The sequence below is a fragment of the Dipteris shenzhenensis genome, chromosome 1, assembly GCF_047967505.1.
Source record: "Dipteris shenzhenensis isolate YYH24624 ecotype China chromosome 1, Dip_SZ_1.0, whole genome shotgun sequence".
Lineage (NCBI taxonomy): Eukaryota > Viridiplantae > Streptophyta > Polypodiopsida > Gleicheniales > Dipteridaceae > Dipteris > Dipteris shenzhenensis.
In genome coordinates, this window is record NC_141596.1 from 60,884,894 (window position 1) to 60,897,057 (window position 12,164).

The window sequence follows — 12,164 nt, forward strand, 5'->3', positions numbered from 1 at the left end:
AATGGAGGAGATGGAAGTTCAACTTTGGGAGGAAGGAGGAGATGGAAGGGTAATGGAATGAAAGGAGGAGATGGAAGGTGTGAGAGCCATGGGTTAAGACGTAGCCACAATTTCAAAAGCCAATCCAAGTATGCAAGGTGAATTGATTAGCAATGTCAGAATCGATCATTCTGCTGGCTAGCTGAGGGAAGATGTATCTTCAGATGGGGAGTGGTTGAGGATGGTCATGCATCTTTGTGTGTGCAAAGCACGGGGTTAGTACTATTCCTCCTTAGAGAGGAGTGGGAATGGTATAGGCCAATGTGAGATGTCCATGTCCTTGGAAACCCAACGGTTTTTCAAATTTGTGGAAAGGTCGTTGATGTGCTTTGTGTGTATAAACAAAAGGGAGTGGAGTAAGAACGCTCCATGGCAATGGCAGAAACGCCTCCCTCATGGCGAGGTATCAACCTCCGCACTGCCGAGAATCTCAGTTTCGCTGCCTCTTCCCAGCTCTTTCGAACTTACATCGAGTGTCTCAAATTCCCAGTCTCCCCCGGCATCACACACGCATGGTTGCTCCGCTCTTACCACGGCCAGACTTCCCCCGATGGTATGCCCAACGGGGAGGGCTCTGCACAGCTTTTCGGTGGATTGACCTATAACGGAAGCTTCAAAAGTGGGCTTTTACACGGGCAAGGTACTCTAACCAGAGGCGATTGCTGGTCTTACTCTGGCAGCTTCAGCTACAATTGCCTTCATGGAAGTGGCACGTATCGGTGGGCAAAAGGAGCTTCTTACAGTGGCCAGGTCCGTAGTATTTCCGTCGCAAGGACTGAAATTGCAAGTGCCTCTTGCATCCTTTCTCCCTATGGAGCTGATACAGGTTAATAGCTATGCAGGTCTATCAGGGCCTTCCTCACGGGGATGGTTTGCTGTACACAGGCGAAGACGATCGTTGTACATACGAGGGTTCCTGGAAGCATGGTTTACGCCATGGGCAAGTACTTACTCTTCCCTGAGATAAATTGAGCTATTCATCTTCATGCTGTCGATGAAAATCTCACTATTGTTTCGCCCATCCCATTGTTTATTTTCCACTGTTGTCTAAAATTTGTTCAGGGGAAATTGACATTTGGGACAAATGGCACTACAAAGTATGAAGGACGTTGGGTTCAAGACCACAAGCATGGAGAAGGATATCAAGTTTATGATTCTGGGAGTACCTATCAAGGCAGTTGGTCAGAAGGGAAAAAAAGTGGAAGGGGGAGAGTAGTTTTTTTAAGCAGTAGTGAGCGTGTCTCATGTTCTTCCCGGCCCGAATTAGGAAGATTCAACTTGGCTCGAGTCCACATATACGAGGGCGAATGGTTGGATGACTTGGTTTCTGGAAGGTCAAAGTCTTGAAGTTTTGCGGAATTTGTTCTTTCGTTTATATTTTGTTTAATATAATGACATCATGACAAGTATTTGCATACGACTGGATTGAAAGACTGTCAAGCAGCTAGTCTTAGTGGATAAGTTTAGCATAGATCATGATGTATATTGGTCTTACATGGAAATTTTCTCCTGATGTACATTTTCAGCTTACCCGCTTTTCTGGGTTAGCTCCCTTGTAATATAAAGTACTCAAAGTTCTCACCAAAAAAAAAAGGTGTATGTGTGTGTGTGTGTAGAGAGAGAGGGGTGTGCGAGGTGTGAGTGAGAGAGAGAGAGAGAGAGAGCCCTTGCAGATCAGCTCGAAAGCATCCCGTAACCAGCCCGTGAGCATCAGCACCCTGTTGCGCTGCATCAACGCCCTGAACTCGATCTTTTGGAGCAGACATAAGCCGCCATACAGCCTGTCAGACCTCTGTACAGCTTCCGTACAGCTGTACGGCCATTTTCGCCTGCTGCAGCCTGCTCCTCCTACATCATCTCTGGTTCCTGGTCTGTTTTCTGCGCAGGGTTTTGCATCCGGACTACAGCCACGCCCTGATCTTGAAGGCCTTCGCTCCCATTTCTCTCCTCTTCAGTCTCTGGGTCTGCTGCACCTTTCCCATCGCCAAAATCTTCTATTTCCCTCTGAAATATATTTCATTTGGGGTTTTTTTCTCTTTTTCCTCTACAAAACTGTTTTCTATCCTATCTTGGCCTCTACATCCCTCTTTCCCTTCTTTCTCCTTACAAATATACTCTTTTGCTCTTCTCTGTGGGCTTCCTGTGGGCTTTTTTTGGGACTGGTTTTTTTCCTCCACTACCACTTTACAGGTATCTCCTTTCTGAGTTCCACTTTTTACAAAGCTATGGCTGAATATTCCTATGAAAAGACATTTCAAAAGGAACGTTCGGTTCACTGCAAAAAGCAAAAGCAGGCTGAGGGTCAGCATGACCCGGTACATGATACTATTGAGGCCCAACTGGTCTACGATGTCATGCATGAAGGATTTGCAGACACCAGGAAAGAGTCGAAAGACTCGGTTCCATCAATTGGCCTCTTGGTGGAAGTAGATGAAATTGTGGATCCCGTCAGAGAATATGCTAAAAATGCAGTAATTTTATTTTTTCCTGGCCGGATGCCACGTGCTGCAGAGATAGGCAACTGGTTGACTCGCACACTGGTTGGCTTGTTTGTTCACAAAGTGCACTATGCAGCCAAGGGTTTTTTTGAGGTTATTATGGTGGATGAGCTACACAGACAAATGCTTTTGGAACATTCGCCTCTTTTTTTTGGGCAACAAATGGTGCATGTATTGCCATGGTCTCCCACAAGGGATTATCAGGCTTTAATCCGACATAGATGCCCGGTCTGGGTTGAAGTTGTAGACTTCACAATGCATGGCCTCACTCTTGCCTAAAATTGCAGCTTCTTTAGGCAAAGTGGTCTGCCCACCACGGCCTAATGGCAATTCAAATCGATTTTGCATTCTTTGGGATACTGATAATCCCACACCAGACTCTTATTCAGTCACAGTGAATAATGTGGACATGGGAAGTGCCTTTTACAAACTGAAATGGGGATTATTTGTAGGGGCTTGTTTTGACAGCAAAAAATTTGGACACATGGCTTCACAGTGTCCAATGAATCAGCATAAAATGCCTCCTGCTGTTTTACCGGTTCAAATGCCTACCAAGGATGCTCCTACTTCTATTGCAAATAAAAACGAAGGTAGTAGATAGTTTTCTGAAATTCAAGATAAAGGCAAAGCTCCAGTGGTTTCAAATGGGAATGTTTCTTCACATTCACCTCCTGCTATTCAACCCTCGACACAAGGACAGAAACCTCCAATTGATGGATGGCAAAGTCCGAAAAAAGTTATTTCTGCTAGAAGACTTCCACCCCCTCGTACTTGGAATGGTGCGTCTTCTAGTGGAAACACCCGAGAGGTCAATACAGGAATTGGGATCACATGGGCTGCAGTGACAGCTAGCAGAACACTCTTCCCTGAAGAAGAGGTTGCTGCTTTGCTGTCTACTCCTCAGGTGGATATTTCTTCTCAAGGGAGAAGCATTGACCCTGAGATAGAAATACAGGGTTGACATCATGAAATTTGCTGTTGTACATAGTTGTTATATTACTATAAATATCTGTAAATATGACTGCTCATATCAAATGTTTTACACTCAATGTCCATGGGATGTGTGACAGTAGGAAATGGAAAACTGTGTGGCTGTACATCAATAGATTTCAGCCTGACATAGTGGCATTACAAGAACATAACCAACATGTCTATGCAGGAAAGATAGGACACTACTGTGACTATGACATTTTCTATGCTGGAGAGCACTCTTTCTCAGGGGTGGTCATTTTGATCAAACATGAGCTCCAACGAGTTATTGCTTTAAATGACCACAAAGGCAGATGGCTTGTTCTTCAATGCATTATTCGAGGAGAGGTGTTTGAATTTGCCTCTGTTTATGCACCTCAATCCTCTAGAGAAAGAACAGAAATTTGGGATGCCATGCAACAATATCCATGGAGATATCATGCCTTTATATGTGGGGATTATAATAATGCTCCTCAACAGGGAGACAATACCTCCAGACATACTCATATGTTAACCCCTGAAAGGCATGCATGGTCTCAATTACTGATGCATCTGGACTTGGTGGACCTTTGGAAGGAATTGCAGCCTTTGTCACCTGGATACACATTCCAACATAATGCTCTTTCTTCTTATCAGGCACGTCTAGATCGATGGTATAGTGTAGCTCCGCAACAAAATGGGGATTTTACATGCAAAATGTGAATTGACTATGCCTTTGTGCATTCAGATCATGCACCTCTATGGTTGCGATTATCCTTTCATGATATGCCAGATGATAGATTGCCACAAAGGCGCCATCTGATCGTGAACAATAGCTACTTGCAACATGCTGTGTTCAAGGCCATGGTTACTGAAGCATCTCACTCTCTGTCTTCTCGCAGCCATGTTCATATTGATGATGCCTGGGATTCTTTTGTTTCCAAAATGCAAGTTGTGATAAGAAGTTACGGCAAGTCTTACATGAAGACTCTGAGGGAAACTATTGCTCAGGCCAAACTTACTTGTCAAGATCTCACTGAACTCAGCCATCTTCGTTCGTTGTCCCTGCATGAGCAAACAACACTATGCCAGGCCAGACATTGTCTTCAACTCAATGATCATAGAAAACTGGCCAAATGGGAGACTAGAGCCAGACAAAGAGCCTTTACAGATAAAGGCTGCTCTTCCAAAGAATTTTTCAAAAGCTTGCATCAGAGGAGATTGAAAACAGAAATTTGCAGGGTGCTTATGCCTGATGGATCATGGACCACCTCGCGGTCACAGCTTGCTTCTGTTTGTGTGCAACATTTCTCTCAGCAATTTGGTTCTGCAGTTCCTCCCTCATAGCAAGCTTTGGTTGCACGAAATTTGATGTTACAGCATGTTTCTCCTATTATTTCCACTACTCAAGCTTTGGAATTGGAGGAACCTTTTACTGAGAGGGAACTGTCAGATGCAATCAAATCTTGCGGCAGATGGAAATCTCCAGGATGGGATGATCTTACGGTTGAGTTTTTTCTAGAATGCTGGCCTCTTTTGAAGCATACATTGCTGCATATGGTGAATTCTGCATGGCAAAATCAGCGCATGGAAGAGAGGTATTGTTAAACTCCTTCCAAAAAAACAAATCTGTGAATCTTTGGCAGACTGGAGACCTATCACCCTTATGCCAGTCATTTACAAAGTCACTACAAAAATGATTGCTGATCAGTTAAAGGGGTTTTTACATGATGGGTTGCATTCTGCCCAATATGGCTTTGTCCCGCGTAGGCATATCACAGATAACATTGCTAATGCCTACGTTGGAATTGAATATGCCAAATACACGCAGCAAGATGTTTTATTATTGCAAGTTGATATTGCCAAAGCCTTTGATACGGTTAAATGGGATTTTATTTCATCGACTATGCACGCATTGGGATTTGGCACAAAAATGCAGCAAGTTATCACTTGGCTATATCGAGATAGTAAAGCTGCCTGCATACTTTCAGGGGATATTTCTACATCTTGGACTCTTGGCTGTTCTGTTAGGCAAGGATGTCCCCTAAGTGCTTTACTTTTTGCAATAGCCACTCATCCAATGCTTCAATATCTAGACCACCTTTTGGACACTGACCAGTTGCATGGTTTGGAGATTACTGGCAGTCGCAGCATGATCGCTCAAGCATATGCTGATGATTCATTCTTTACTTGTCCATGATTATGCAGGCTCTTTCTACATATGGATTGGCTGCTAGTCTTCGGGTCAATTTTCAAAAATCAAAATTGTTGCCGTTGCATGAACAGGAATGGCACAGTCTTCTATGGCCTGGGGAAATTGTCCCCGCTTCTCAATTTATTCGACATCTCGGCTATCCTCTAGGTTGGGAACTCACGCGTTCCCAACAAACTGATTGGGTGTTGACAAAGTTGAGGGCAAAACTTGAATATTGGAAGCTTGCAACTTGGCCACTACATGTTCATTTGTGAATCGCACAATCCATTTTGATAGCATACATACAGTTTTATCTGCCTCTCATTATGTTCACTAAGGCAGAGCTGAACTCCTTTATGTCAGCTATCATGGAAATTTTTTGGTGTGCCAAAAATGGGAAGAAAAGTCTCAGATTACTCTCTATGCATCGTCTCTGTTCTCCAAAGATGCATGGGGGTCTGAACATTCTCAATATTCACATGCATTTACTTGCTCATAGAGGAAAAATGATGTTGCAGTTTATGCAAGGAGATCAGCCGTGGGCTTTAATGATCCGCTCTCTCTTATTACATATTCATACTTTTGCATTTGGGCATTGGCAGCCAACTCAGTGGGATTTCATATTTGGCTCTATCCAAGGCAAGATCAGAGGCTGTGCCCTTTTGTTTCTCGCTTGCTTCTTGATTGGAAACATATCTTATCCCACTTGGAATGGCATGGCCGAGACTCTTTGTCGGGAAACTCTTTGAGGGCTGAGAATATTTATTGGTCTAAAGTATTCCACCCTTCTTTGGCCATTCAAGAACCAAGACATTCTTACTTTCTCTCCTTTAAAGGCATCACATCTGTGGCAGATGTACTTCAGGATGATGGCACACTTTTATCCTTTTCTATGGCTGCCAGCAAATACGGTTTGGGAGCTCATTATCGTTCTCTAGCATCAGATTTCAGCAATGCTTCAACCATTTTTGCTGGTACCTCGCATGGAACTTCAGAATAGGCTTGAGGATTGGATTTTACGCTCTTCTTACTCTTCAGCCCGTCCCTTGAAGTTCTCACATATCACAGTGCCATCACTGTATAAAGTGCTATTACTTCCGCCTTGGATTTCTGACAGAGCAAATACTGTTTGGCATATGGATTGCCCACTAAAGTGGTGGAGAAAAAGGCTGCGTCTCCTTTGGCATTACAACGTCCCTCTTCGACAACAGCTTTTTCTTTGGCGAGTCCTGCTTGGCATTTTTCCATCTGGCCAGCTACTTGCACACAGACATATTGCTCCGGCTGTTTGTCACAGATGCTTACACCCCACTGAATCTATGCTACACATTTTTTGGTTCTGTCCACATACTTGTACCTTCATCGCTCTCATCCGACAGAGGCTTCGAGCGAGATTTCCTACTGTTACTTTTGGCAGGCTTTTCTGGTTGTTTGGTTTTCATCCACCGAGACAGGGTTTTGATTTATTTTTTATATGGGTATGCTACTGAGCACTATGGACTTTATGGATGGACAGAAATCATAGAGTCTTTGGTGATCCCCTTTTTTCATCCTTTATTTTTTTCAAATGATCTCTGCAGCAATCATTCTATGATTGTGTTCAGACTCGTTTGATTGATCAGGATGTGTATACATCTTATACTGAGATCTTTAGTTGAGTAATAGTTACTTCAGTTTCGAAGTAACTATGAATGTAATTGTTTTACAGCAATAAAAGATTTCTTCACAAAAAAAAGTGTGTAGAGAGAGAGGTGATATGATATGATTGTATTAAAGTCCATGTGAGACCCTTTAGGATCTATGGGAAGAGAGAGAGAGAGAGAGAGAGAGAGAGAGAATGTACAGTCCATAAAAGCCACTGATATATATATATATATATATATATAGAGAGAGAGAGAGAGAGAGAGAGAGAGACCGAAGGATCTATGACATTGAAAACAGCCAAATACCATGAGCTGAAGGGGTGGAGCCTCTAAGCAGGCATCAACATAGCCATAGAGACACTAATACATTAAATGTCTGTCTGAGAGGATGGTGTTGCCATGATCCTCTGGAAGTTGGTAGAGGGGTCAGCCCAAGCGAGAGCCTAGTAGTGTACGAAGCTGTGGTGGCATAAAACCTGTGATAAAGTGTTGGTGGCAATTGGGGTGTGTGCCATGTGGTCTACTGTGGTTACTAGTTGCGGCCATGTGCCACACCCGTGGGATGCTGTGGTCTCTAGCTGTGGCCCTATGCCATGTGGTCTGCTGTGGTCTCTAGCTGTGGCCGTGTCGAACAAGTGCCAGTGCCGTACCCGTGGGATGTTTCTCTAGTCTAGGGAACATAAAGGGAAGATCTTCAAGCTTGACCTGTGCATCAACTCACTAGGGAGCCTGTCGCTTTTGGCTCATCGGCATATTACTCCAGCTGCTCGCCGTCGCTGTTTGGCCTCACGGGAAATTGTATCTCACATCTTCCGGCATTGTCCTCATTCCAGTGATTTTTTAAACTTCCTAGGGCAGCGTTTGCGAGCTCGTTTTCCTCACGCTACTTTTGGGAAGTTCTTCTAGCTTTTTGGGATACACCCACCTCGATAGGAGTTTGATCTGTTTTTTCTTTGGGTTCGCTACTGGGCACTATGGACTCTATGGAAGGATTGTAATCATAAAGTCTTTGGTGATCCAACTTTCTCCAAGTTCTCTTTTTTCCGGCACTCTTTGTAGCAATCCTTGTTTGATTGCTTGCAATCGCACTATATTGACTATGAGGTGTACTTATCATATAGTGAGATTTTCTCATGATGTAATTGTGCTGCCCTTTTTCGGGTAAGCTTCTCTGTAATATAATCAGAGTTTTCAAAGTGTGTATGAGAGAGAGAGGGAGAGGTTTCATAATATGATGTTCATAGTTTCACAAAAAAAAAAGTGTGTGTGTGTGTGTGTGTGAGAGAGTGAGCGCACTGGGTGTGAGGGTCGAGAGAGCATGAGAGAGCAGGTCGCAAGACAGAGAAGGTTCCATACCGTTCCCCCATCTATCCGTACACCTGTACGGTCGCCGTACAGGTGCCGTACGTCCGTACGATCAAGCCCGCTCCTTCTTGCGCAATCTCGTACAATCCCGCTCCACTCGTGTATGTGTGCATCGCCTTTGCTGATCCCTTCTAAAGCCCCTCCATGCGTCTGTACATTCCTGCCTCTCCGTACAGTCTAGCCCCCTGCCCTCCGTCAACATCTCTGCCATACTCGTTCTGCTCTGTACAGCCCTGTCTGTCCCGTCAGCAATCCGTACAGTCCGTACGCTCCTTTCTTTCTGTACTGTTGAAGGAGTATATTTTGCTTCTTGAGGTTTTTATGAAGTGCACTTTTTGGATGCCTCATATTGTCAGCAGATATTGGAGATGTCCCCTCTATTCTATGGCAGACAAATGGTCCATGTCATGCCATGGTCGCCAAATAAGGATTATCATGGTCTCATTCGACATCACTGCCGTGTATGGGTTGAGGTCATGGATTTTCCGGACTATATGAGGGCTGAGTTACCAGAGGCCTAAGGCCACTGATGTGAGGAGCATGAAGTGGGTGATGCGTAGACCTATGACACAACTCTACCTCAACTGCACTACACTGCGTGATGCATGAACCTATGACACAACACTAGTCGAAGATGCTACGGAGTGCTGAGTACTGCTGAGTACTAGAACAGAAAAAACAAACCCAGAAAGGAGATAAGAAGGAACAACGCTAATAACAGATAACGGAGAAAGTGGTAGACAAGAACACAATGCGAACAAGTGTGTATCATAGAAGGAAGAGATCCTCATACACTAGCCTCTCTGAACAGAGATCAGAGATCACTCATCCACAACAATGCAACAGTAGCAATACACCATAACAATGCAACAGGCGAGCTCGTAGCTCCAGCCTCTCTCCTTCTCACTACAGCTGCAGCCCCCTCCTTCCTCTCCTTCAGCTTCCTCTCACCTCCTACTCTCACTGCCTCCATCTCTCCCTACAGCCCCCTACCCCCTGCGCATCTCTCCCTACAGCCCCTGACCCCCCTGCGCATATCTCCCTACAGCCCGCTACCCCCCTGCACATCTCTCCCTACAGCTACCCCCCCTTGCGCATCTCTCCCTACAGCCCCCTACCCCCTACGCCATCTCTCCTACAGCTACCCCCCCCTTGCGCAGTCCCTCCCTACAGCTCCCTACCTCCCTTTTGTAATCTCTCCCTACACCTCCCTACCCCCCTGTGCCATCTCTCCTTACAGCCCCCTACGGCATCACTCCCTACACCCCCTATGCCCTAACTCCCTACAGCCCCGCGTCATCACTTCCAACAGCTCTCCCCCCCCTCCTGCGCACACGGCTCTCCCTCCCTCCTCCGCAATCAGCCCCCCTGCAAACAGCTCCCCCCTCTTGAGCAATCACCCCCCCTTCCTGCACAATCACTCCCCTCCCCTGCGCAATCACTTTCCCCTCCCTCCACAATCATCTTCTGCAGCCCCCCTCTTGCACAATCACTGCCGACGCTCCCTTCATCCCCTCTTCCTCTATGCCAGAGAGGCGCATCAAGTACAAACCTCGACTACCAAAAGACAAGCTCTTCACACCCTTTTATGCAAAGATGACTTCTCAAGGGTCCCCTTTAAAGTTTACATCCCTCTCCAGTGCCACAGAGTACTCCGGCATCTGGACCGCTCCCCAGGAGGCCCACTACATCTTCTCCCACAGTGTTAGGTGCATCTGCTGCCCCAGACTCTCCTACAGGTCCCACTGCACCCGGTGCAGGTGCTTCCCCGAATTCTCGTGCTGGTGCTTCTACATCTGTATCTACTGCATCGGGCACTTGTGCTGTACCTGTTGCTACCCTGAATACTCTTGTTGGTGCTTCTACATCAGTATCTGCTGCATCGGGCACTTGTGCTGTACCTACTTTATCTGCTACTCCAGTGGGCCCCAGCATCACAGTGAGCTCTGACGAGGACCGGGATCATCCTACAGCTCATTCTCCCACTTCCTCTAGCAATTCGGACCATGGCGGCTCTGATTATTCACCCGCTCCTGCCCCACGACGAGTGGCACCTCGAGATGCACCCATTGATGATGAGAATTCCTCCCAACTTCGGGTGGTATTCAAGACTCTATTCTCGATCCATCTCTTCATCTCTCATCTGTCCTATCTAGAGGGGAGATTGAGGCACTCGCCCTCACGGAGTTCGATGAGATTGATTTTCCTCCGGTGGACATTTCATTGTGTACATCTTTCATCTAGAGTTATGACATGTCATCTGACACCTTCGAGTTTATGGGTTCCCACCACATTCTCACCCCAACTCTGGTGTCCACTTATTTGCGTCTCCCCACACTTGCGATTCAGCCTGCTTATGGTGAGTCTCCGCTCCTGACATCCTTTCTCACGGGCTGTAAGTGGCATAGACGGGGAGAGGATTGTGACAAGCAATGAGGGACAGAGAAGAGAGGAGGTACAGGCAAGGTATTTCTTTGCACGTTTATATTCAACACCTGGCCATTTCTTTATCTTGAGGAGTATTCACCCTGCATTGAATGTGCTCTTCACCGCGACTCCTTTTGACTTCGCCTCTCTATTTCACTCCGCCGCGGAAAGACACATACATGCACATGTGGACCACATCTCACCCGCCTTCTACATCAGTGGCAGGCTGCCCCTCCTCCTATAGTTGCTACACGGCTTCCATTTGCCCACCCAGCCCTGTCTGTTTCTCGGGTGGCATCTTCTTTCTCCCCTTCTTCCGCACCCCTGCCAGTACCATCATTTCCTCTCCCGCATCTTACCCTCTCTCTCTCCGTGCTCCCGCCACCACTCCACCAACCTCTCCTACATGTCTCCTCTTCGGCGGATCCCAGTACTACTTCATGCACTTCCGGAGCCCAGTTGGGGGTCAATTCTGCACATGTCCCAGATGCTTCTTCCACGGATTTGGCATCCTCTTCGCATGTCCCCTCCCTTCATCTCACCGGGGTATCCTCAGTGGTCAGCACTGTTACAGATCCGATTATGGCTACTGTTCGGGAAGCAGATGTGCCACTTGATCTGCCAGTTGGTACTGCTTCACCACGTGTTTCCCAGGTCCTTACATCATGCATGTCGCCGCTCGGTGCTCCATCTCAGGAGCCATTTGATCTCAATCTCACTTTGGGCATGAGCGGTGACGGGACTATACATGGACAGAATTGAAAACTCCCTTGGACAATCCCTTTATTCATAGGGCTCATGCGTATATATGGATAAGCAAGAATTAAAAATGACTTTGGTGTAATAGATACTATTTTATCAAATGGAGGAAAAGATAGGTCAAGAGTTTTTCACATGTTCTACATGATTAAGCTTCTTTAGAGGTCCATCTCATGGATTTCTAAAGCATACATTGCCTAAGTATGGCTATGAGAAAATTTTCTTTAGATGGGTACTACTCCTGGTTCTTGCTGCTCATCAATAGCCTCCTGTCAGGTCAGATCCAAGGCA

At 46.0% G+C, this 12,164-nt stretch overlaps 1 protein-coding gene across 1 annotated transcript in view; it reads left to right on the forward strand.

The window, feature by feature from the left end:
• Positions 1–408: 408 nt before the first annotated feature.
• LOC147906149 (uncharacterized) overlaps positions 409–12,164 on the forward strand; it is a 104,540-nt gene continuing 92,784 nt past the window's right edge. Inside the window, exons 1-3 of the mRNA XM_087383419.1 lie at positions 409–789; positions 882–983; positions 1,102–1,373. Coding sequence (XP_087239545.1) covers positions 409–789; positions 882–983; positions 1,102–1,373 — 755 coding nt within the window. The remainder of the gene's footprint in view (positions 790–881; positions 984–1,101; positions 1,374–12,164) is intronic.